Source organism: Amphibalanus amphitrite, unplaced genomic scaffold, assembly GCF_019059575.1.
Source record: "Amphibalanus amphitrite isolate SeventyFive unplaced genomic scaffold, NRLGWU_Aamphi_draft 001927F_arrow, whole genome shotgun sequence".
Lineage (NCBI taxonomy): Eukaryota > Metazoa > Arthropoda > Thecostraca > Balanomorpha > Balanidae > Amphibalanus > Amphibalanus amphitrite.
Window position 1 is genome coordinate 17,391 of NW_024883420.1, and position 27,312 is coordinate 44,702.

Here is a 27,312-nt window from a genome sequence, read left to right on the forward strand (position 1 = left end):
CAAGTTAACTGACCAAGCCTAAAAAAGTTTGCAATCATGTCCAGCCTGCAGTGTTTGTCAGAAAGGTTTTAAACTTAATGGATTGCATGCTGTTATGGGCGCCTACAATTTGTATATCTCGGATTTTTTATATCCGTGACCTAAGGTCAGGTCAGTGGCGTGACCTTTCCATTACAAGTCAATGGAGAAAAATGAAAATGCCTGTAGATCCGTGTGTACGCATCGGAACAGTCCAAATATTTCAGAATCACAATGATTTAGTCCACTCGTGATGACCAAGGTGTCATTTTTGCTGATAGCCTCTAGACAGGTCATCCGAGGTCACTTGAGGCTACAAACAGTTTTTTGCCAATAACTCGCGATTGGAAAGAGATAGAACGCTGGGGGTAGTCTCATTGTGTTTGTCTTGTTGAGACGCATCGACTGATATGCAACATGACCTTTTCCGGTCAGGTCATGACCTTGACCAGAGGTCAAATTTTCAAGTTGACCTTTCAAGGTCAAATTATAGTTCATTCGACGCGTCTCGGCGAGGGAAACACGATTCTGGCCATAGAAATGTCGTGGCTTTTTGTAGTCGAAAGTTATTGTCGAAAAACACTTTCCGTAAAAACAGCTATTTTTGGAGTTTTTGCCCTCTGGAGGCTAAACCGTTGACCTGAGGTCAATATTGATGATGACCTTTTCAAAAGAAGAGTTCAAAAGCTATCGTCTGCTCTTCCATGCGTTTTTCTAGCTACCATAGTTCCTGAGATAGCGGCATGTTTTCTGAAAAATATAATGACAATTGGCAAATTTTGACCTTTGATGACCTCTGGTGACCCCAATATTGCTCTAAAGTGAAAAATGACCGAATACTTTCAAACGTACGCATTGAGAGCTATCGACTGCTTTTTACCGCGTCTTTCTAGCCCTCTTAGTTTTTGAGTTAGAGGTGGGTGGTAACATATGCCCCCCCCCCCCCCCCACTAGGGCGAAGTTGGCTGAGACCGCCACTGGGGCGCGGGTTAAATAGTTAATTTAAAGATTTAGGTAGTTCTATTGTTGTGGACCATTGCGGGGATTGTTCTGCAGCACAATGCCTTTTTTTAGTTTTGTGATAGGCATTGGGTGCATTTGTTGAGCCATATAGGGCGCCTTGAGCGTTAGTCCTAACTGTCGACTGTCTATTGTCTAAGTTACCATTACTGGTATATGTGATGTGACAAGAGTGTAGGTAGGTATACATATAAGAGTGTGGGTTATAAATAGCACCTCCTATTCTTATTTGTCTCATGCTTTGTATGTTCTTCCCATGTTCCTATTTAGCGCGATTAACTACGACGATTCAGTACAGCTACGTAGACAATTTACTAACATCACACCTAATTTAGTTATAATTTCTTTTCAAAAGCTTGTTTCGTCAGACGGCGAAGCTGTTGCATCATGAAGCACACTGATTTAGGTACCGTGCAGTCAGCACGACTTTTGCGCATCTACTCTTCAGAGTTTCCTGGTGGAAACAGCATTGAATTAGCTAACAACAGGTGGCGATATAGGAATTGACGTTGCGATCAGGTACGATGAGTAGTCTAGCTAACCTTAAGGATTCTACTAATCCTTCAGATTCTTCAGGTTGTGATAGGTATGCAGGGTGGTAGGTAAGGATTCTACCTGAACTAATCGCGTTTTCTAAAGCAATGTTTCGCTTTGGAAACTGATTACCGCACACGAATTATCAGAAAACAAATTAGTTCACACCATGCTTTATCGCTTTAGGTGCATGAATATTACGATTTATAGGTATCGGCAGTTATAGAAACGACAGCAGATGGGCCAATCACAGTCACAGTTTTGCGTGCGAATCCACTAGCTAAACAAAGTATTTAGAAATGGGTGTTTTTAAATTTCACTACTCGTATTGCACAGCATTTCAAAATAGTTCAGTTCACAGGACAAACAACTTTCCATCGTGTGACGGTCGGCCAATGTTTAATAATTAAACCGGTGACCCATTTGGCGTCCGAATTTAGTGCAGTTTTCTCTGGGGACCAGCTCAATTTGTCGATAAGCCCGATCTAGTCGATCACGGGAGTGGCAATTCACTTACGCGCGCGAACGCGACCTGGCCCCCCGTGAAAACAACCTGGCGATGAATGGCCCTCCGCCCGACGGAGCCGGTCTGATTTAATGGAGCACCACCCGTCGGACGGGCCGGCCCGCTGCTCTGCGCGCCCCACCGTCCCAGCGGTGACCTCTCCGGCTGTTGTCCCCGTCGGCCGTCTCGCGTTACGCGGGTCACGCCACCGGTCGCTCAGGTACCGGTGCGACGCCGGCAATTAGCGCTCGGGCCGACCCAGCTGCCTTCCGTCGGCTCCCGGCGGGTCGCCATCGATCCCCGAGCGCGGCCGCCGCCGCCGCCGCCGCCGCCGCTGCACGTGCGGCGCACGGCGGCAGTCGGCGGCTGTCGGCGGCCGAAGCGGCCCAGCACGCCGCAGGTGCCCTCCTGCGCTCGTCACTGCGTGGTCCAGTGTCTGAAGGTGACTGACGGCCCAGCGACGGCCAGTGCTGATAGGTGTCTAATCGAATAGAGCGAAGTCATCCTCTTCGCTCATAAACCGTGAACTCAGGACACTTGTGGTAGTATTCTACGAAGGCTTATTGTCTAGCCCAGCCATCGTGACACTTGTGGTGATCAGTTGGCCTCAGCACCTGCATCTGTCAATATCATCGCTCCTGACTGCAAGGAAGGGAGGTGAGCTCACCCTCGGCCAGCGCGGACACTGATTTTACGGCGACTCAGCCAGCCCGTCATCTGGTCCCGTTAATCTCCTAAACTGCCGTCGCTCACTCCTCCCTGCGACATTGGCCCCGAGGGGCGGGCACGCGCTCTGTAAGGGCAGAGAGCCGCCAATCGGCCCGTCGATAGGGTGTGGAACGGCCGGCGCGCGTGTCACCTCGCCGTCGGCGGCGACGGAGCGAGCGTTTTTAAACTATTCGCCGGTCGTCATGGGTGGATCGATCCTGCGGCCGTGAGCTCGATTCAGCGACCCCGGCAGCCGGCTGGAACCGACCCCCGACCGTTCGACAGAAGGTTTGTGCATGATCAAACCGCGCGATCGTCGCCGGCTTGGCAATGGAGCGGCGTCGACAACTGTTTGGTATGGGCCGGAAGCCCCGCTCGGCGGCTTAGAGCGCTGATGAAGACAGCCGAAGCCGTCATATGGTCGGGGGCCGCTCGCTCGGGCACGCCGAGCACGATCGGCTAAATCAACTAGAGCTTGGCTCGACCGCGCTCGGCGCGGCACGTCTTTTGAGCCGGATCTTCGCACTATCCGCAGCCGACGGCCCCGAACGGCCCTCCATCGAGCGGACATCGCCGGCGACCGGTCACGGAGCACCGAGTTCAGCCGAGCGAGCCGCAAAACGTGAGCTGTCGCACCTCCGAGAACGGCCTCTGAGCCCCTGAACGCCGGCCTGTGTGACCCGTACTCGAGTCTCTCCAGTGGGAACTGAAACTGCCAGCGGCAGCCGGCCGGGCCCGCGCCGGCCCTGGGACGCACCGCGGCCGCTGCCGGCGGACCATGGCATGGCTGAGGCGGGTGTGACCTCGGGCGCACTCACCCAGCTTCCTGTGCTGCTCGCACGGCCATCGGTGAACGCGTCGCCGGCCACCGAGATCGGTCCGCTGGCCAACGCGTCACTGCTGGGTGCCGACCTGGCCCGCGTCTCGCTGCTCGCTCAGGCGCTCAAGATCGGCGCCATGACGGCCGTCATTCTTCTGTCGGTGCTGGGAAATCTGCTGGTGATCGTCAGTGTCCTGCTACACCGAAGGATACGAGTCGTAGCCAACTACTTTGTGATGTCGCTTGCGTTCGCCGATATGCTGGTGGCGCTGTGTGCCATGACGTTCAACGCCAGCATCCAAATCACCGGCCGATGGATGTTCGGCTACGTCATGTGCGACATGTGGAACTCGTTAGACGTGTTCTTCAGCACGGTCAGCATCCTGCACTTGTGCTGCATCAGCGTGGACCGCTACTTCGCCATCCTGCGGCCGCTCGAGTACCGCACCCACATGAACAAGCGGACGGTGGCGGCCATGTTGGTGGCGTCGTGGACCACGCCAGCAGTGATATCATTCCTGCCGATCTTCCTCGGCTGGTACACGACGTCCGAGCACCTGAGCTACCGCGCGCGCCACCCGGACACTTGTGAGTTCATCGTCAACGAGGTGTACATGCTGGTGTCGTCGAGCGTGTCGTTCTGGATCCCGGGCGTGGTCATGGTGGTGATGTACAGCCGCATCTACCAGGAGGCGCGCAAGCAGCACCGCGCCATCAGCCGCACGCCGAGCACCATCAACTTCCACAGCACCGACTGCGCCGTGCCGCTGGACGACATCACAGAGGAGGAGCTCACCCTGGCGCTCTCCGCGCTCAACAACATCCGCGACGACCCGACGGGCGGCACCGGCGGTACCGGCGGTGGCGGTGGTAATTCGCCCTCCACTAACGGCGCGACGCCGTCGGGCGGGGCGCGCGCGCCCACGCACCCACCGCCGCGCCTCCTGCACAAGAAGGCGTCCAGCGTGTCCTTCTTCAGCGAGTCGGCCACGTCTGACCTGCGCAAGTCGTCCAACACGTCGCGCCTGTGTCGGCTGCGCTACTCCACCAGCCACATGCTGCGCGAGCACAAGGCGGCCAAAACGCTGGGCGTCATCATGGGCTGTTTTGTGCTGTGCTGGCTGCCGTTTTTTACCTGGTACGCGGCGGCGACTCTGTGCGGCTCTGCGTGCTCCGTGCCGCCGGTGCTGGTTGATGTACTGTTTTGGATCGGCTATCTGAACTCCACACTGAACCCGATGATATACGCGTACTTCAACACCGAGTTCAGGGACGCATTTCGCGAGACTCTGACGCTGGTGCTGTGCTGTCGGTCAGTGAGGCCGAGCGGGTCGTACGAGGCGCGGAACGGGTCGCACCCGACGCGTGCCGACCGAGCCAGTGGCAGTGGCGGAGCTGGGGGAGGAGGAAGTTCGGGTGGCGGTGGCGGAACCTCCACGGACCGCCCTCTCGAGCTGGTCGTTGCCTCATGATGGGGCTGCTAGTGGGGCAGACGTCCGCCCGGTTTCATGTCGTTGGGCTCGTTGTCGGAGCCGAATTTTATAAGCATCGCCACAATGAGACCACTGGCTGACTTTGGTCAGAGACAGAGAGTGAGTCTTTCGATGGCAATGTCGAAGAGAGCTTAGTGCCCTGGAGACCTGACAATGAAAAGGACGCTTATCGAACTCCCGGCGCTGTTAGGAACGGGTAGCGAAGGCTGATGGAGCTGTAAACGTGAGACTATTTTTACATTGCTGGCGGTAACGAGCGAGTGAAATCTGTTATCTGTTTCGCGTCGCGCCCGGTCGGCGCGCAGTGCACCCAGCGGAGTCATTGGCGTCGCTGTGCCGTGCTATCTGTCGAACCCACCCACCGGCCCCCGCATGGCGGACCCATCAGATACCTGCAACCGAGCTCTACATATGTATTGATTTTCATACTGTAAGTGAAACGGTATCTAGCAGACCGGCCATTGTCGCGGCCATTACCGGCCATATGCATGAAAATGATGGTCAAAGTACTGCCGTTTGCTATCATATGAGCATCAACACTGGCATTGCCCTTCAGTCCACATCAATTTTGCAGACAAGACCCAACACCCCCTCCTAAACGGCCATAACAGGCTGCCAAGTTGTTTTCGTGTTCTGGTGCACCCGTAGTAGGTCCTCTCATCTACCTCCTGTGTTCCTGAAGTCCTATGTGACTGCTCCCTAAGGGCCTAGTGGCATGTGTGCCACGATCACTGACCAAATGATCTCGCATCCTATACCAAGTCCGTCCGTCCGCGATCAACCTAGAAGGCGCGTGCGCACGAAGAGAGAGAGAGAGAGAGAGAGAGAGAGAGAGAGAGAGAGAGAGAGAGAGAGAGAGAGAGAGAGAGAGAGAGAGAGAGAGAGAGAGAGAGAGAGAGAGAGAGAGAGAGAGAGAGAGGGAGAGAGTCTTGAGTATATGTGCTAGATGAGGGGTTAGTGTCCAAGCGATCACTGACCGTCGATCCCATGCCACCGCACCACCAGCGCTGTTCCATGACATGGTCACGAGTGAGCGAACCTCAAACCAAATCCCTTTATACGAGTGTTGTGGCTGCGGGAGCACTGCGGTCATGCACACGGCGAGATGATATAAGCGATTATGTGTGTACGTAATCCGTACTGGATATATCAGACGATTACGCTTGTTGATACAGATGTTAAATTATGTCATATGTTGTATGTAATGTGACCAAATAAAACTGACGAAGCATCCAAACTTCAATTTGATGATTTGATAAACGAACACATCTACACTTAATTAGTCCAAGGCCATATAATAGGCGAATTGTTACAAGTACCTACTAAAAATTAAGAATATAGAAATGTTCAATGAATGGAACAATTTACATGCCACTACGATATCGGGCAATGTGTAAAGCGCTCTTTCTCTCTCTTGCCCGGAATGCATAACAATCAATCCCGATGGAGAGCAATAAATCGGGCAGCCTTCTGCGACGTCTGGCTATTCGGGCCACCACCTGTCGGGCTGCCGGCAGACAGAGATAAGCCCGCCCGGATATTGCGACTTGTAATGACCTCTCTCGCTGCTCGCCGACCTTCTTTGTGTGGCTGTGCGGTCAGTAGGTCGCCAGGGCCGATTCGATAGAGTCGCGTAGGCCGGGTGTGTACCGGCGCCGCGCCGTGGGAGTGTGGGAGTCCCGAGCCGCCGCCCCGCGCCCGCCGCAGGCCGACGCTCGTCTCAAGCCAGCGGTCATTAGTTCTGGAACTCCATCTCAAGTTGTGTGGCCGAGGGCGCGGCGGGGCCGGCACACTGCAGTATTTAGCGGCCCAAAGGTCAGCGTCCGGCAGCCGGCGGATGGCGGGCCGCGCCGCTGGGACAGCCCGACTGATGGACCGACCGCCATTCCCGGCATCCAGCCGTCGTAGAACGCAGCCTGGGCCGCAGTGGTGTCTCCAGCTCCGACTGCGGGGTCCCTCTAGCTCTGACCACGGTCCGGTCCCCCCCCCACTCTGACAGCGGTCCCCCAGCTCTATCTGCGGTCCCCACAGCTCTGACCACGGTCCCCCCAGCTCCCACCGGGCCGCGGTCCGGTCCCTTCAGCTCCGACGGCGGTCCACCAACTCTGACAGCGGTTTCCCATGGCTCCGACCGTGGTCCCCCTAGCTCTGAACACGGCCCGGTCCCTCAGCTCCCGGTCTCCCAGCTCCGACCGCGGTCCCTTCAACCCAAATCAAAGCGCAGCTGCTACAGTCCCATACGGTCAAAACCAGTCCCTCCAGCCCCTATACCTCCAGGACTCCGTGTGTATATATCCAGGGATGCGGAGCCGTGGAAATTTCAGACGGCTCCGGCTCCGGCTCCGGCTCCGGGTGAAATGTTATGGCGGCTCCGGCTCCGGCTCCGGCTCCGAGTAAAGTGGTCCGGCTCCGGCGGCTCCGGCTCCGGCGGCTCCGGCTCCGACTCAGTACATCCCCTACGCAATCAATTAAATACGGGTGGAAGAAAAATTGGATTGGTTATACGCGTTACTCTTTGCCATGACCGGCTCACCGCGTCCCCGCGCAAACGCACCTCGGAGAGAACTGGCAGAACAAAGGGCTAGGAAGCGATGGCATTGGAAACGCAGTCGCCGCGAATCGGAGTTCAGTGAACCATCGTAAGCTGACACCCGTCTCGGCTGCATTGGGGGGTGAGGGGTGGGGGGTGTGTGGGATGAGACGGTGCTGGGAGTCGCAGTCCACGGCACTGGTTTGAAAACAATGGCCGTCACCTGATGACTGGTCCTCATGTTCTGGGGATGCAGTAGACGTGGGGGGGGGGGGAGAGCAAACAGGAAGTTGTTTGCGTACTGTGGGATACTGGGGATATTCGGATTTTTTCATTCACTTGATGGCCCATGACGTAAGTACCATATGTTTTACTGCCTTGTACTGTCAAACCGAACTAGGTCAATTATTTTTTTTCCTCTTCAAAAAATAAAAAGGAGCCGGAGTCGCCCCCTTTTTTGGCGGCTCCGGCTCCGGCTCCGGCTCCGGGCTATATTGTTTCACGGCTCCGGCTCCGGCTCCGGCTCCGGGCAAAATATGCCGGCTCCGGCGGCTCCGGCTCCGACTCCGGCTCCGGCTCCGCATCCCTATACACACTACCCCTATTTTAAACCTCTCAAATAGCAGCCTTGTCGCTCCTGTTTCTCGAGCCCGGTCTCTCCTGTTCATATCTCTTCGACTACCAGCCCTAAAGTCACGTCCATTTACCTTATTCGCTTCGGCCGGTCCAAATTACGTAAAGATGAGGCGTCAGCTTCTGCACCATCTGTTTCGAGAAGTGCCGCCCTGTTTTCTTATGTAAGACGGAGCATTCGACGTGCATGGGAACGAGAGGTTCCTGGCAAATCCGTCGAAATTTAATGTTAACTGCATGGGCGGCGCCACCGGGGGGGACGGGGGGGACAGGTCCCCCGCTATCGAAAGTTAGGGGGGTACAGTACCCCCCTATCGGCGAGGCCCGTTCAATAATTGATAATAATGCATTGTAGAGTTATCCGTCGCATTTAATGCATCGTTGGTTAATCAAGGCAGGTTCTGAATAAAGATTGCTGTTGTGATCGGTGCGAGCGACTTTAGCGAGTGTCATTTGAGCGAACGTCATTTGAGCGAAACATTTTCAGCGACTAGCAACTTAGCGAATATCAAATTGAGCGATTATCAAATATAGTGATTATCAATTTAAGCGAAAGCTATGTTTCAGCGACATCTTTTTCGTCGACCACAGTTTGAGCGACTGTCATTTCAGCGAAACACTTCATCGTCCCGTAACGGTGTGTTTTTTTTTTGCGAGCGTACGCACAACGAATGTTTCCGGAACTTTTCATGGTTATCCGGAACTGGATGGCGGATGTCACGTTCAAAGTTCAGATATCAAGCTCCAAATTTAATGCCACATTTCTAAAAAATTCCAGCGGTTCGATTTCATCCCCCCCCCCCCTGCTCTTTGCCAATAATGATGACCAAACGTTTGTTCAGAGATTCATATTGCTTGTGCTGTTTTTCGCGAAATTCCCCCGCTTGAATTTGGATCAGTCCCCATGTTGTAAAATTTGTTCTTGCCCCAAGCAACGTACGAATTTCCAGATATTTGGGTGAGGTCCCTGAAACATAGACTGGATACCCCTGTGCCATCCCTCGAGTTTATTATTGGTCCTTGGCATTCCTTCCATCGTCCTATCTCTCACGTTCCACATTTCCAGATCAAGGTTGCAGAATGAGGCCATATTTTTGTGGTTTCCAAGCAAAAAGCAAATTTTTAATTTGCCGCGCGCAGCTTGAAGCATGACACATAACAGCGGGTATTCCAATGGCAAGAATTCCCGAAAAGTAGCAAATGATGGACTTCCGTCGCGTTCGGTTTCGCTGTAACTGTGTTCGCTCAATTGGTCCCCCATTGACCTCCATATATTCGCTCAATCTGGTTTCGCTGATTCTGGTCTTCGCTTAAGTTGATAATCGCTGTGATTGAATTCGCCGACTTGGCAATCGCTGAAAAAGTCAATCTCTTAAATTGATAATCGCTGAAAAGGCTTCGCTCAAATGTCGTTCGCTGAAATGACGCTCGCTCAGGTGTCGCAGAACCGTATCGCAGGAGGTCCTGGCCATCTGCAAAAGGTGTGGAGCTGTGATGCCTGTAGTTATAAGGTGATCGGCAGGGCCTCGGGGATCGTGCCCCCCCCCCCTTTTTGGGGCGCCAGGCAGGGTTATTACCTCCCCATCCCACTGCCAGACCCCATTGCCGACAAAACCAAGTTTACTGAAATTCCATAGATTTCCGCTACTATATGGATATTTTCCATTCCTAATTAGTCGAATTCAAGCATGGCAGTTCTACCACAGGAACCATTTGAAATCTATGCCATTTAACCCCAGCACTTGTGGGGAGAAGTGTTCGGATAGATCACAGGCAGGACCAAAAAAAGCACGCAGTAGCCCAAGACCTTATAATTGGGTAGCATCGGCTCCCTCTCGTCAAGGGGTTCGATAGCACTCGTTTTTTTTCTGCAAAACTAAGTTCGGTCGGCGGCCGAACGGCTGGGAGTCTAATCGAGCCAACCCCCCACTCCCCTTCTTACGTCAGCGGCTGTGAAAATCGGAATCCTACCCTGGGGCATTTCACCTGCAGAGGTCGCCGGACCTGAGACCCTTTCACTCATTTTTTTTTTCAACGATGCATGCGCTCGTTTTTCCCGCGAAGCTCTTGGTAAGTAAAATCCATCAGAAAGTGTGATCAAATAATGGCTGGTGACCTTCCATGACCTAGCATGACCTTTTGAGTGACCACCGATGACATGACCACTGACGGCTAGCCATTAGCTGCACCCTGCCCGTTGCATATGGATCAGGTGGTGGTGGTGATGTCATGATTCTGAAATTATATTGCAGTTTTGGCGCACTTGTCAGAGCAGAAGACATTCCCACTTTTCCTCCATGACTATATGATGGTGAAGCCATGAAGCTGACCAGACGTAAGATTGAAAATTTGAAAGTACGAAACGTAAGAATGGTTGGCACTGCTACTCATCATACCTAAGTAATTCGCAGCTTGTAGGAAACCAGCTTTGAGTTGGCAAGACTGCAAATTTTGATTTAGAGGCAAGGATGCTTGAAAAGGTGATCGATCTTAGGTGTCCTAGGATAAGTTTGGAAACGGGATGCACCATTCGATGTGTTTTGGGCTTTACCAAGTTTCGCGGCGTTACGTGCCTCGTTTTTTTTTGCATACACGATCAGTATCTACCTACTTTTGGAATTTTCGGTCAGGCAGGTCCCCGTCCCCCCCTATCGAAAACCCGTGGCGCCGCCCCTGGTTAACTGGGATTTGTGGTAGGAGAGAATACATTTCTAGCGCCATAGATTTATCGTAAGCCTGGTAGTTTGGTTATTACATTACAGGACGCTTAGGTATATTTGTATAGTCTTCCGGCAACACTGCACGCTCTGATCTGAACGTGCTTCTCATAGGAGCTTCATGAGTGGTATGCACTATGCAGTGTCTTTTTAGGAAGAAATCTTTGAGCTGCGAGTAGTAGGTATTATTCATTATAATCTACATACAAAGAATGATAAAAATTAAAGATCGAGAGAGTGTATGGGGAGAGTGCAAAGGTCCGTGCAGCAGTCAATCCGTAGACTTATCATGCGATCCTCACCATAAACATGATGAAAATAATAAAAGCACGGCGCATTGAAGTGTCAGGGTCACTACATTGGTTGGATTGCACTGATATCACGTTTCTCTGCAGTTCGTAACCCGCTGACGGCATTACCGGCAGTACCGTCCGTCGCATATCGCTAGGAACACCCCCTCGGCGGCAGCCCTCGACTGCAGCGTCATGAGGCGGCTGACTCGACAGTTGGCGCCGTTACCGGGCAGATACGATGTCGTCGCGGGCCGTTAACTGTGCTCCGCTGTCCGGCGACGCGTCCGACGTGGCCGTTACCAGTGGCCCGGCGCCGCCCGAGGCCAGATAGCGGCCGTTCGCGGGCTGCATACCACCACCCCGGCGACACACACATCCGCTGCGACGGTTATATATGCATAACGAGAAAATGATTCCAGCAAAAGGCTAGAAATGTGTCAGTGTCGTTGGCTTTAGGGCCAATGATATGGCCACAGCCGGTGTTCGGGCGTATCAGCGTCTCTGGCAAAGTGGATGCCTCTGCTCAGAGCTAACCACTATCGTTATGAAGCCAGCCACCCGGTGGTTTGGCTGAAGCTGATAGCAGCACTGCCGTCGGTGTCACACACGACACCGGACAGCCGGGTATTGATTATCGGACCAATTTTATTCCGCCGTTGTGATGTACTGACTTACGGTGCCGCCATGGCTTGAACGCGTCATTTACTCTGATCATGGTCACCGGATGGACCGTCGCGCCATACAAAAGCAAGCTTACACACTGAATTTTCCCACCATATTTACATCAATCAAGTTTAATCGTTTCTCATTTGCATTGCTCAAGGACGACATATATGTGCCTAAAAGTCGCTAAAAAGGAAAACTTTGAAAATAAATGAATTTTGCTAGACGTTCACCTAAGACCAAACCTCCAGGTCACATGGTTTAAAATGTCACGCTCCTGACCCGTTCACCGTCTACGGTCCCATTCGCTCCAGACTATGCTACAGGGCCTGACCAATATGCATGTTTCCCATTCATTAGTCCTCGTCTCTCGGTTTGGGACGAGGCCAACAACACTCAAATTGCCACAATAAAAAAGACATTAGCTGGGATTGCGAAAAGGCTATGTCGAACGGAAGAGATGAATGAAACGTTTACTCCAAGGTATATGTATGTACACACATTACGACCAGGGATGCGGAGCCGGAGCCGGAGTCGGAGCCGGAGCCGCCGGAGCCGGCATATTTTGCCCGGAGCCGGAGCCGGAGCCGGAGCCGTGAAACAATATAGCCCGGAGCCGGAGCCGGAGCCGGAGCCGCCAAAAAAGGGGGCGACTCCGGCTCCTTTTTATTTTTTGAAGAGGAAAAAATAATTGACCTAGTTCGGTTTGACAGTACAAGGCAGTAAAACATATCGTACTATTGGTCTCAATATAAGTGCCCAGGCGACCTGTAGTTTTGATGCGGTGAATACCCTCACCCTCGCCACAATGCGAGTGGGGGTGGCGCTGGCTGGGAGGAGGGGTGCACTCGGCCCGAGTTGTGGCGAGGGTAAGGGTATTCACCGCATCAAAACTACAGGTCGCCTGGGCCCTTATCTTGAGACCAATAGTACGTCATGGGCCATCAATTGAATGAAAAGCCGAATATCCCCAGTATCCCACAGTACGCATTCAGCTTCCTGTCTGCTCCTCCCCCCTCACGTCTACTGCATCCCCAGAACATGAGGACCGGTCATCAGGTGACGGCCATTGTTTTGAAGCCAGTGCAGTGGACTGCGACTCCCAGCGCCGTCTCTTCCCACCCACCCCCCACCCCCACCCCCACCCCCACCCCTCACCCCCACCCCCCCAATGCAGCCGAGATGGGTGTCAGCTTACGATGGTTCAGTGAACTCCGATTCGCGGCGACTGCGTTTCCAATGCCATCGCTTCCTAGTCCTTTGTTCTGCCAGTGCTCTCCGAGGTGCGTTTGCGCGGGGAGTGCGGTGAGCCGGTCATGGCAAGAGTAGGTAACGCGTATAACCAATCCAATTTTTCTTCCACCCGTATTTAATTGATTGCATAGGGGATGTACTAAGTCGGAGCCGGAGCCGCCGGAGCCGGACCATTTTACTCGGAGCCGGAGCCGGAGCCGGAGCCGCCATAACATTTCACCCGGAGCCGGAGCCGGAGCCGGAGCCGATTTTTTTCTCCGGAGCCGGAGCCGGAGCCGGAGCCGTTTGAAATTTCCACGGCTCCGCATCCCTGATTACGACACATCATCAAAATGCCGAGGATTGAACACAATGCTTGGATTAGCTCGATCCAAGAGTGTAGTGGCACGATCGTCGATTTCTGTTTTACTAGCCTTTGTTTTAAATGTAACTTTTTCTGTTGTAAAGGCGACTGTCCCGTGGGTTATGAGACAACAAAGAACAAACCATTCTCGGACTCAGCCGTCTGGAATATCCACGTAATCGACTGGGTCAGACTCGGCACTTCTTCGGTACCAAGGCGAACAGCCTGACATACGCCCCTGATCGATTTCATACGACATTGATTTCATACGTTTCGATTCTACTTACGGTAATTGAAAGAAATAAGATATAAAGTATAATATTCTTAACACTTTTCTCTTTAATGTGTAGGATAACTGACATCCAAAGGCAATAGTTTATGCATGAAGCATATGCTGAAAAATCAGACCTGTTGTTATTCTCTCGGACCAGTAAATGTCGAATAATCTAACTAGTGCGCAACAAATACCCCCCGGGCCGCCCCCCCCCCCCCCCCAGAGCTAGGCGACCGTGCCCTGCCGGCTGGCAGACGACCACATGGGTCCCCTTCACGTTCCTGATGACCCGCCGGCAAGCATCGCTCCCGTCCCTAGCGGCTCGCAGACGAGGCAAGGCACACGATCGGTGTGAATGAGCCGCCACATGTTTTTGGGTGAGATCAGGTACTGATACCGTTAGGGCGTCAGTCGCCTGGCCCTTAGTCGGCTTACAGTTGTGTCAGCGGCTCTCCGATGGACTCGCAGAACTTAAGAATTCAAAAGTTTTACTGCTTACTGAAAGTCTTGACCTGCACTTTATCATTGCATCCACCAAACGATTAGTCATATATGTGATGCTCTTTTTATTTATAGTTTATGTTAAATATGAGTTCGTGCTTAGGGCACAAAGGAATGCTTATGGATGACTGCAGGATGTTCAGTGTTTCCTTTTTCGTCCATCGTAAAATACTCAACTATATGTTTATAAGATATACAACAACATGTTGCTGATTTGTACATCCAATTTCGATTCCTCCTTCCTGCTTCCAGCCCTCTCCTTTTCCCGTTACAGGTCGCTTCCCGATGCGTTCGATATAGAGCTCGATTTTATGGTCATATTTCATCCTAAAACTTTCAAATCAGTGGGACGTGCATCGAGTTCGCAGCAATCTTGAAGATTGAATGTGATGCCGAAGTAATTTTCCAATGTTCATTTTATATCTGCGGGGTCAAAGTACTCAACTACATCAATTCAATTTTCACTTGCTAATATCGTTAACATTAATTCGTTTCTTCTCTTCAAAAATCATCGAAAGTGTCAATTTTATGTTAGAACATATTTTAACATGTTGAACATATTTAACATTCTAACATCGAATGTTAGAACATTCGATGTCAATTTACATCGAACATTTATTTCAACTGCGCAATATATTTAGCTTGCTTCATTGCACCTTATAGATGTATAGGTTAAGTGCATTCCGCAAAATTACCAGAACTGGTAATTTTGCGGAATGCACTTAACCTATACATACATAAGGTGCAATGATGCAAGCTAAACATACTGCGCTGAAATAAATGTCCGATGTAAATTGACATCGAATGCACGTTTAAAAATCCCCTTCTCCATTGGTGTCACCCTTTATGTATTTTGCATATCAATTGAATACCAAACAGAGTTGCTGTCAGAGTGCGCGGTGGGACCCGTTATTTGTGGTCGATGAAATGCCAACTGCCGAGGCCACTCTCTCGGTGAAAAATTCGCTCGGGAATCCCGATGGTGCTCAGCCAATCTGAAAGCAATCGTGTTCGGTGCGCCGAGCGATTCGTGTTCCCTGAGCCGAGCGACGGCCAATGTGGATAGGGGCGCCAAACGAACCGGGCATCTGCAGGCCAATAGGTCGACTAAACACCGCAGCTGATGCGATCACCGGCCGCCAAATGACCACCGCGAGCCAAACAGGATATACTCCGCCGCCCGGCTGACCTGCATCCAGCCCATCTCTGCTTACCGAGAAAACAGAGGTGCCCGCAAGTAGCCGTGATTGAAGAAACCCAAACACTGAGATTGTCGAACATGCAAATACCAAAAGGCGAGAGTGCTGTTCACTGAAAGTTTTTCTCGTCAATGGGGCTTATTTTTATCCCTGTTATCGGATCGTTCCAAGAGCTGAGCGTGTTTGCGCACTGCGTCTCCATTGCAGACTGGCTCACAACAGCTTTCATTAGTGATGTCGATACAACATTGTAAAGGACGACGTGGCGACACTCTGAGGTAGCAAAAAAGGCACTATCTCCAACGAAAAAAAAAACGGATGGAACGATGTTGCTCGTTTTTGGAATGAAGGGAACACGGACGACATATCACGGTAAACATCAGCCAATGCAAGTGCATGCTAAGAAAACAGCGATAGATGTGGGTTAGGAATCATAACTGACTTCGGCCAATGTTCGGCCAGTGTGATCGGCCCTCTGTCGAACAGTCCGACTATCCGTTCTTCGGCTGTCTGTCTGGCTGCCCGGTTGTCCGATTGTCTGCCTATCTGACAGGCTGTTCAGAAGTATGGTGGTCTGATGCTCCAGCCATGGTCCGGTGCACTCTGTGTAGGGTCTTTGTTTTGTTGGGTTAGGCCCTTTCGGTCCAATTAGACCATTTCAGAGCCGGGAGGATGATAGGATGTAGGGGGAGACATTGGTCTGGGCAGGCACCCTAGTGAGTCGCCGGGGCTGAGCCCGTCCATAGGACAGGCCACCCAGCCCCAACACTCAGAAAACACTTTGAGAACATTTTTGAATAAGGGCTCATATGAGTGCCAAAACAGGGCTCAAGTCTGTATGATTTTAAAATCGGGATCAGTTAGGCGCCCTTTTCGGGCTCAAAGTACATTAGCCCCGAAAGCGGCATCAGTTCGTCTTCCTTTTCGGGCTCAATTCGAGCTGCGTTTTAGGGCTCCATACGACATTCCGCCATTCCGTCTTTTGCTGTTTTCAGTGCCATGTGTTGGTGTACCTACCGCCGTGATTTCAAAATGAATGGTAAGTTATTAGTTATCAGTTATCGCTATCTTTTAGAAAAAATCAAGATGTTGATGCTCATGCCATTTTAATCCCTTATCAATTAAAATTGTGGTGGCATTTGTTCAGAAAAGGTCTGATCTACAATTGTGGCGCCGTTGATACGAATACGCACGGGTTTGATTATTCGTTTTTCTTGTATTTGCGCCACATGAAAGCATCATATCTGGATTCAGGATGTCAAATAGTGTAAGAATGTGCAAAATTTTTGTCTGGTTCTTCGTGATGATGTGATTGAAGCAATACTTTCAAGGGTAGGTAAGGATTTTGTTACTTGTTCGTAATGGTTATCTTGATGCTCAACTAAAATTAATCCTAACCTTGCCTACTAACCTATTAAGTTAAACTTAGTACCAATACCTACCAACCTACAACCTATTTGGATCTTTCATATACTTATAACATGCTGCTGCTTCTGCTAACATGCTGCGGAATGCTGGTTGACATGATGGAATGCTGGTATGACAGTGTTCCATGTTTCAGAATTTTAGGTGAATAACCACACATGATGGGGAAAATATTTTCATCCTAAAAATATGACAAGTGGCTTTATTTCATCTTTGCTAAAAAAATATGTCAAAAGTTTGATACAACAGCCAGCTGCCAGGTTACGCATGACTTGACAGTTGATGCATCTACTCTACATCATTTCATTTCAGATCCTTTGAAGGTTCTGACAAAATCTGAGGTAAAAAATGGCATTATGCAGTTTTGCGGAAAGGCTAAATCTATCTCATTTTGTCTTCAGATTTTTTTTTTATTGGGACACCCAATTGAAATCCAATTTTAGAACACTGTGACACCATGCCTGTGTGCCAAGTAAGAGGAAGGGTCTACAAGTATACATCAAGATAACCAATTATGGACAAGTTGAGACTTGAGTCATGAGCTCTTATTTGTGGTTACAATACCTTCAACTGCATGATTTTGCACAACTTCCATACAGGCATCCAGACTGGAAAAGGTTCAAGTCCATACTTATTCTGGTGCTTGAATATGGCAGTTCAAAGATGGAAGGCATATGATGCTACAAAATGAAAAAAGTAATTCAACTTACAAAAAATAGGTATTCATATCTATCCTAAACTAAACTAACCTAAACTTACCTAACCTAATCCAACCCAACCCAACCACCCCAACCAGCCCAGCCCAGCCCAGCCCAACCCAACCCAAAACCTACAGTCTAAAACCTAGAGCTAAAACCTGCAGCCCAAACTGGAAAACATCCATATGGTACGCCGGACGCCCGTGAAGCCGTCATGCGCCGAAGTTCGGCGCAAGCTATTTTGCAATTTGCGCTGAAATTTCTGCATTATTTGCGCCGAAGGTTAGTGCCCTTTTGCGTCAAAATTAAGCCACTTATACAAAAAGCACGTTTACATCTGCTGGCCAAGGTTTTATAAACCAGACAGAACGCTCTGGGCCTTAACCACTCCTGACTCCCATGTTTGAGCGTCCAAATTAGTTGATGTTTCCATGGAAGCTGAATACCACAATACGTGTAGCGCACTGTAGCATCGTGCCGTGAAATAAGGCTCGGGACGGAAGTTCCGGGGTCACAAAAATTGGTGTGGCGGTGTTGTCGCGGCTGGCGGGCGCCAGCAAGGGGTTTAAGTTTACGACACCACTCTTGTTTCAGGAGAGGTGTCAGCGATTCGAGACTACTTGGGCATGCGGGCAGCGGGGTCGGCGTGGCTGCCTGCGGCTGCGGCCACACATCTTGGCGTCCTGGAGGCGGAGATGCTGATGGTGGCATGAGTCATCACTGGCTGCCCGATTTCCATGCTCCAAGACTCGCCGTGAGGGCCGAGGCGGGCGTCGTGCCGATGGAGAGATGAGGAGGGATGCGCTGGCATCGCGCCTACTGGCGAAGGCGCTCTCCCTCCCGTCGGAGGACCCGCTGCGTCGTGGCGGAAGCCCCCCCCCCAACCGTGACTGAAGTCAGTGACCGGCTGGAGAGAGCGCGGGGGAGCGGTGTGGGACCACTGGAGTGGCGCTGCCCGCCGAGGCGCGCTTATCCACGAGACTGCCCCCGTAGACGCCAACAGACGGCGTCACGGTCCACCTGGACCTGCTGCCGATCGGGGCGTCCGCGACAGCGAGGAGGAGTGCTGCGGAGGCGTGCCTGGGAGCGCTCCCGCAGCGTGCGACGTGGGCCTGGGTCGACGGGTCTGCGACCGGGGGAGTAATAGGAAGGCGGCGCTGGGGTCCTCACCGAGCACCCAGACAGTACAACATTGGTACTGCGGGAGGCGGCGGGGAGGATTTGCTCCATTTACCGATCTGAGATGGTGGCGCTCAAGACGGCAAAGCAACATCTCCTGAAGCACCCGTCCTTCGAGGAAGACCCCATAATCATTTGCTCCGACTCGCAGGCGTCGCTGGCGACGCCACGAGGTGGACAAGTGGCCCAGACACCCCCCCCCCCCTCATCCCCTAGGTGCCGCCATCTGGGAGTATATGATGGCCCTAGTGGCTGTAGGGGGCCGAAGAATCCACCATAGAAGGAGGGCGGCGATAGCCCGATTAAGCTGGGCGTCCAGTGGAGCCTCGGCTCTATCATGGGCATTGGGCAAGGACTCTGCGAGCACCCCCGTCTCCTCCATCTTCGACGGCACTCCAGTCAGAAAGCTGTCCCCAACCGAGTTTCCCAGCAGCATGGGCCACATGAAACCGAACAGCGCCGAGCCGCTCGACGCTGAGGACCAGGCGAGAGTAACAGTGAAAAGGTGAAACGCTCGAAACGGCGCGCGCCGCCGGCCGAGGGCGCCGAGCCGGCCCAGGCCGGCTGCGGGTCAAACAGAAGCCGTCTCCGCGGCGGCCGCCCAGTGACAGCGACTCGGACTGACGTCGAGGCACCGCTGCCGCCTCCGCCGACCAACCCGCCGCCCAGCAAGGGCAGTTTGAAGGCGGCTGCGCCGGTGAAGGTGGCGCGGCCTGGCAGGGGCCGCGGCCGGCCCACTCCCAGCTACCCGTCCCGCGAGGTGCTCAGTACCACCGACTCGTCCGATTCTGAGGCAGCGCCGTCGGCGGGCCGCCGCCAGCAGTGACGACGACCGGCTGGCGGCGTTCGCGCGGGACTTGTCCGACTCCTGGTACTCGGACTTGCCGCCCAAACTGGACGCCGGCGGCGTGAGCACCAGCAACGCCAATAAAAAGTCCACCTTCATCCGGCTCTTCTCGCACCGTGTCAAAAGGACTACGCCGCGCGGCCGGCCGGCCAACTCGAATGAGCGCAGCGAAGGGCACACGTCCCCGACGGCGGCACTGGCGCCTCCCGCCGCGCCGCTGCCGGCGTTGCTGGCAACGCCGATCCAGGCCCATCGATTTCTACTGTTTTGTTGCCTACGTGCCGCTGCCGCCGCTCAGCCAGCACAATGGCGTGCCGGTGTTGCGCTGTCGGATCGAAAAGCGGCTCGTGCAGCGGACGGACGGGTGCGGCCCGCGCGATGAGCCGCCGCCGCACACCGAGCTGCGCCGCGCGGACGTGAAGGTGGAGCTGGCAGCGGCCTGCTCAGTCTTGGCTCAGTCCCCTCAACGGCGTCGACCGGCTCTCCGGCGATTTGCGGTCAGAAACGCCGCCGCTTCTGGGACCAAGGTGTCAGAGCGCGGCGCTGCCCGTGAGACGTTAAGTTAGCACAGGCAATGTCGTCTGCACTCCTTGCAGTTCATGTTGAATACACAACCATGTTGCGAAGTAATAGGCGCCGGGTTTTTCAGTTCATAGAACTTTTTCCCTGGCTATTACACCCCACAACCGAACACTGACACCTTGCACAAGTATGACTGTGTGTATGAATGTTAATAAATACATGAACCAATGTTGTGTTTTCGGTTCCAGTACCTTCTTTGGGCACCTCGGCAACAAGTAAGTAATCCGTTAGCTTTGCCACACCTAAGATAGGCTCCCACGTTGTTATTTGCTCCCGGGTTAACATAAACCGGTTTAACGTAACTTTTGCATCCCGGCCAAAATTGCCGGGTTAACTGTCCCACCGCTCGAGACTGGCGCTAGGCTGGCCGAGCAAAAAAAAAGTTTGTCCGCGGCTTCGTCTTATTCGCAGCTGCTGGACACGGGGGAGGGGGGAGGAGGGGCTGCATCGGACGAAAAGCGGCCTCTGGTATTAACTGGATTTTTTTGCCAGCTGGCGCCGTATGGTGGCGCTAGCAGAGCTTCTTACATATCAATGCTAGATATAAAAGAATAAATATTTACCAATCAATTTTTCATTTAAAGCCATTTGAAATATTTATGTCCATCCTACTACCGCGCTTAGGTATATCTAAAATTAAATACCTTTCGTGCGTCGCCAGCTGGCCAGCCAGCTGACGCAATCCAGCTTTTACCAAAGCCCCGAAAAGCGATGACGTGAGCCCTAATATTGGCTTCACCACACAATTTGAGCCCTCAAACTGGAATCAGGTGAGCTCGAAAATGGGGATCAGGCTGAAAACTGGTATCATAGTGAGACTAGTTTTAGAGCTTGACACCGATAATGGGTACTGACTGAGCACTGTTTCTGCGATCAATGATACTGATTTAAGGGATCGTATGAGCCCATGTGGCGTTGCTCAGAAAGTATTCTCGAAATGTGCTGTCTGTTTTGAATATGGTACATTAGCCCGAAAACTGGTCTCTGAGCCCGAAAATCGGGACACTGTTTTCTCAGTGAAGGCACTCACTGCACCCGGCTACGGGGTGCGCTCCCTCGGGAGCAGCGGTGCGTGCCGCTCCAAGGGAGCAGCCCGCATGAGATAAAGTTGCCTGTCCAGCCCGGAGGGGTAGCGGCGTGGAGGAGAAGGATTTCAGTTTCCTGAGGACAGAAGCACGGAACGGTGTGTATAGGGTCTCCGATACAGAGGTCATATGGAGGTGCACAGAAGTCTATGGTTCTCCGATCCAAAGGTACAGCTCGGCAGTCCAGCCATGTGAGGTCGTCGGTCAGTGCCCCGACCGCGACAGAAACTCGACAATGGAGGGTGACACGAACACGACCGACCGACACTGGTCGTCGGTCACCGCACCGATTTAGCACCGCCCGTTCTGGTCAGACCTGTGTGCCATATGTATAGTCAGTCACGTAGCTACAGCCAGGGGCGGCGCCACGGGTTTTCGATAGGGGGGGACGGGGACCGAAAATCGAAAATCCCAAAAGTAGATACTGATCGTGTATGCAAAAAAAAAAAAAACGAGGCACGTAACGCCGCGAAACTTGGCAAGGCCCAAAACACATCGAATGGTGCATCCCGTTTCCAAACTTATCCTAGGACACCTAAGATCGATCACCTTTTCAAGCATCCTTGCCTCTAAATCAAAATTTGCAGTCTTGCCAACTCAAAGCTGGTTTCCTATACAAGCTGCGAATTGCTTAGGTATGAATAGCAGTGCCAGCTATTCTTACGTTTCGTACTTTCAAATTTTCGATCTTACGTCTGGTCAGCTTCAGGGCTTCACCATCATATAGTCATGGAGGAAAAGTGGGAATGTCTTCTGCTCTGACAAGTGCGCCAAAACTGCAATATAATTTCAGAATCATGACATCACCACCTGATCCATATGCAACGGGCAAGGTGCAGCTAATGGCTAGCCGTCAGTGGTCATGTCATCGGTGGTCACTCAAAAGGCCATGCTAGGTCATGGAAGGTCACCAGCCGTTATTTGATCACACTTTCTGATGGATTTTACTTGCCAAGAGCTTTGCGGGAAAAACGAGCGCATGCATCGTTGAAAAAAAAAATGAGTGAAAGGGTCTCAGGTCCGGCGACCTCTGCAGGTGAAATGCCCCAGGGTAGGATTCCGGTCCTTGTTGATTAACTTCTTCAAAAATGGCAGTAGAGCTGTGATGTCGGCACCATTGTGTTCGTCATGATCGAGCTGGCACGACCTGCATCGTTCTCATATTCACCCTCCAATCGTAACAACTACAGCAGGGATTGGCAAATGGCGGGGCACCTCCTTTGGGAGGTAATGAAGGTCTCTGGAAACCTCATCCCACATCTCTTTAGCATTAGTGGTTCTCCTTATGGAACAGGTTTCTTGACTGGTCTGTTTCACCCCAGAATTCAAAGACTAGTCAAGGTAAAACCGAGCGCACCACAGTGAGCACAATTTGATAAGCTGGTGTGTCTCAATTTTCATGTAGGACCTTTCACGTATCACGGACCTAAAACCCTTTCGTGCACTCATGCAAAAGCAACTGCCATGTTTCAACAGCTGGTAATGGCATTTTCACAGCCGCTGACGTAAGAAGGGGAGGGATGGGGGGCTCGATTAGACCCCCAGCCGTTCGGCCGCCGACCGAACTTAGTTTTGCAGAAAAACGAGTGCTATCGAACCCCTTGACGAGAGGGAGCCGATGCTATATCCAATTATAAGGTCTTGGGCTACTGCGTGCTTTTTTGGTCCTGCCTGTGATCTATCCGAACACTTCTCCCCACAAGTGCTGGGGTTAAATGGCATAGATTTCAAATGGTTCCTGTGGTAGAACTGCCATGCTTGAATTTGACTAATTAGGAATGGAAAATTTTCATATAGTAACGGAAATTTATGGAATTTCAGTGAACTTGGTTTTATCGGCAATGGGGTCTGGCAGTGGGGTGGGAAGGTAATAAATAATAACCCTGCCTGGCGCCCCAAAAAGGGGGCACGATCCCCGAGGCCCTGCCGATCACCTTATAACTACGGGCATCACAGCTCCACACCTTTTGCAGATGGCCAGGGCCTAGGACCCCCTGCGATGCATCCCAACAGCAATCTTTATTCAGAACCTGCCTTTGTTAACCAACGATGCATTAAATGCGACGGATAGCTCTATAATGCATTATTATCAACTATTGAACGGGCCTCGCCGATAGGGGGGTACTGTACCCCCCTAACTTTCGATAGCGGGGGACCTGTCCCCCCCGTCCCCCCCGGTGGCGCCGCCCATGGCTACAGCCTCGCTACAACCATTGATTCATGTGTTGGAATTTCTACGAACTTGATAGGAAATCGGTACATGGAATGGCATACATGATGCAGTGCGTGATACCTGGGTCCTCTCAATATGCGCTATTGCACTGTGTGCTAGACATTTTCAATCACGGGAAAATTAATTTTGGATGCATTCAAAATATGCATGGGTACTATTGGTAACGTCTATAAAGGAAGAAACTCTTGAGTAAACAGAGTAGGTAACTGTCAAAAGGGCAGCAAGAGCTATTTTTAGAACCAGATTCGTGAAAGTAGAATATTCAATCTACTATATATTTGATAACTATTTCTAAGAATCGCATAAGCATGCCCACTCTAGGAAGCTATTTGCGCAAATTTTCATGAGAATGTAGACGGTTCGCAGATGGTTCGTCTGACCCTTTGGTGATTCAGTCGTTCCAGTTCAACTGCTGTTCCAATCCTCGATTTGCCATCTGACCTTCTTGGATTCAGTCTGACGTTGTGCTTGACTGATCCGACCCTCTGGTGTGCCTAGCCGACCCTCTGGTGCCTCTAGCCGCCACTCCTTTGATCCTGTCTGACCCTCCTTTGATCCTGTCTGACCCTCCTTTGATCCTGTCCTATCCTCCGCTGTTCCTGACCGGCCCTCTGGTGACCCGAGCCGACGGCGGCGGTCGCTCCGCCGGGAATCCTCGCGCTCCACCGTTTGTCGATCCAGAACCTGAGAAGTCAGCTCGCTTTTCAGGAAAGGTCCCGTGAGGGGTGCCTGTGCGCAGTTCAGCAGCAATGAATCGTACACACAGCGGCAATAAACGTCACTGGCCGTCGACAGTAGCCTCAGGGCTTCCACGAACAACACTGTAAGTTCGCTCGCGCCGCCAGCTGCTGGTCTAATTAAACTATATGACCCATAAGTCTTCAGTTGTGTGTCTAATCTCAAAAGATTCTTTGAAATAATTTGTGGTTGGAACATAGGGATTCATTCAAACAAAATGCATCCATTTAGGTTTCTTCCATTTTGCTGATTACTTTTCTAGCCTCACGTGTGTTGGTGCGGCAGAGCTATGTTACGACGTGGCGCTGCGGGCGGACATTCATTGCCCGACGGAATTTATTGGCTAGCAGGGGTGAAACAACGACATAGAGATGAAGAATCATTCATCCAGACCTTCCTCCTGATGAATGCCAGCCACGGATTGCCTCGGTTTGCAATTTTAATAGTTTCTGCCCACTCGGGCCACTCGGTAAAGCGAAGCTTGGTCAGCTCAAAATTCTTACGGTTAGCTCGCCTGTAAAATAATGGCGTTGAACAAATAGCTTTGGGCCTTAGTGCAGCATTGGTTGGTCAGGCTTGTACATTTTGAAGCAGCGAAGCAACGAAGCAAACCACATGAAGCAAAGAAGTATCAAAGCAAAATATCTAGCAGCGTTCACAAACACACTGCTTGTTTGGCTTGCGGTCCGGTCGGACAGGTCGACGGCTCCGTTTGCCCGCGGCACCAGTCCGGTGTCGGTGAGGGCCGCCATCACTCCGTATCGCCCCCACAGAACGACCGGCCGCCGGGCGCCGGCAAAGGTCGCGGTCTCCACCCGCCGCGACTGAGCCGAACAGAACACCCTGCAGCCGCTGAGGGTGACCGATGTCCGACCGCCGCGCCGTCTGTCCAGCCGACACTCAGCCGACATTCGCGCTACTGACGGCAAGTCAGAATAAGGCTGGCTTTCTCGGAACTGCAAATACTAATAATGCTGCGCACCTTTCTGTGACCTTTCTTAATTCAAAATCATTTGAATTTTTATTATTCGCACCTGCTGACCTCTTTTGAAGCATTATGTGGTGATGTATATTGACTATTAATAGCTAAATTAGCTACGAATTCACATATTCTCCCTTAGAATGACATATAACTTGGTAAATATTAACTTTCTTTCGGTAAAAGTGAACTATTTCGGATAGCCATTGCACAAAGATGCTTGTTTAATTGTCCTTAACCAACCCTGTCCTTGGACTCTAACTTCTCACTTTCCTGTAAAGAAGGCATTAATTGATGATTCGACATCCACAGATAAAGGAAACCAAATACAACTTAATTTTAGGTTCTGTTCCAGAAGGCTGTTCAGTTCGGCCTTGACCTCCGCCCGGGTCGGGTCGCTTGCGCTGTGCTCCGCTGTGCCGCTCCTTGCCTGTGACCGACCGCGCCGCCGTGCCGTGCCGTACACGACCCACGGCGAGTTGCGAGTGAGAGAGTGATTGTCGACGGCGGCCCAGCGGCCCTGATCGCACTGAGGAGCCATGACCATCGATCGCCAGGAGTTAAAGGAGGCGTTCATGTCCTGTCTCGAGGATGACGCTATTTTCGACCGCCTGTGTAACAGACTAGCTGAGCGCATCGAGGCTTCGGTCAACTTCGCAGTGGCAGAGGCGGTCGCAGAGAAGGACAGAGAAATACAGGAGCTGAAGCAGGAGCTACAGGAGACTGCTAACCAGGTAAACGAGCTAGAACAATACTCTAGAAAGCAGTTCATCAACATTAACGGTGTCCCCGAAACACAGGGAGAAGCCGTAACCCAGAAAGTGTTTGAGATCGCCCGAGCTGCAGGCGCGGAGCTGGCTCCTGGCGACCTGGATGTCGCCCATCGTGTAGGCAGGCCCAGAGACGGCAAAAACCGAACCATCATTGCAAGGTTTGCAAGCTTCACGGCTCGTCAGAGGGTCTATGAAAAGCGACGCGAGCTCCGCAACGCAACCACCGTGGCTGGGTCCTCGCTAACGACCGCTCAACTGCGAGAGATCTACATCTCAGACAGCCTCACAAAGCGAAACGAAGAAACGATGTACATCGCTAGACAAATGAAGAAAAACGGCAGCGTCTGGGCTGCATGGACCGATAACGGAAAAATGAAGATCAAGATAGAGAAGAACGGGCCTACAAAGACCATCCAGTCGACGAAAGATCTACGGGAGCTGGTCGGTGACGGGCCGAGTCCCGCCCCACCGGCTGGTGGGCCTGGAGCCGCCGCTGGAACGACCGGACCGGGAAGCGCTGGCGTGCCGCGCGGTGACGAGGCGTCTGCCCGCGGGCGCCGCCAGCCGTCCCGCCAAGCGGCGCGGGCCCGCCGGGCCGACGACCGGTCACCAGCACCTGTCAGCTGAGAGGCCTGGATCACATCAAACTGCCAGCGACCGGCAAGGCCCATGCCACGAACAAGGTACGAATCTACGTGACGCATACACGTCCCCCTCCCCCTTAGCCCCGCCCGGCTGACAAGACGCGGCCCTTCGAGGGGTCGGCTGACGGGCCGGCCGGCCGGCCGGGCGCGCGGCTCGCCGGTGTATCGGGTTGACAGGTAGCGCGCCAGCTGGTGGCCTGTGGCACCACTTCGGCGGAGCTGGCCGTGCCAGTTTTTTTTTTTTGCGGGGTGATGCGTGCGGGGACCACTTGAGTGCTGGACGCTGTGTCTTAAAGTATTCAAAATCATTCTGTTAATTGTGTCTAATGATATTTATTAATAAAATGGTTCGAGGTCATACTGGCCAACCCGTATCCTGGTAGAGTGTGGCCGACCGGGATCTGCGGTGTCGTTGGAAAGTGCCCATCTGGCCCTCGGCGCGTACCAGCGAGGTGAGCCCCGCTGGTCCCATGTTGTGAACCTGCTGATCCATGGTGTTGCGACGGGACGGCACAATCCACGATGCGTATCGGAGGGTGTAACGGGTCCAGCACTGGCGCGTTCCGGGGGGGGGGGGGGGGCACTATCGAGTATCGAGGTACCTTACCGATTAAATACCAGACA

At 52.4% G+C, this 27,312-nt stretch overlaps 1 protein-coding gene across 1 annotated transcript; it reads left to right on the forward strand.

Annotated features, from left to right (window-relative positions):
- The first annotated feature begins 3,563 nt into the window (after positions 1-3,563).
- On the forward strand, positions 3,564-6,327 carry LOC122375809 (octopamine receptor beta-3R-like). Its single transcript, XM_043355348.1, has one exon. It carries the CDS (start codon positions 3,569-3,571, stop codon positions 5,075-5,077), a length of 1,509 nt encoding a protein of 502 aa, XP_043211283.1. The 5' UTR covers positions 3,564-3,568; the 3' UTR covers positions 5,078-6,327.
- Positions 6,328-27,312: the final 20,985 nt, after the last annotated feature.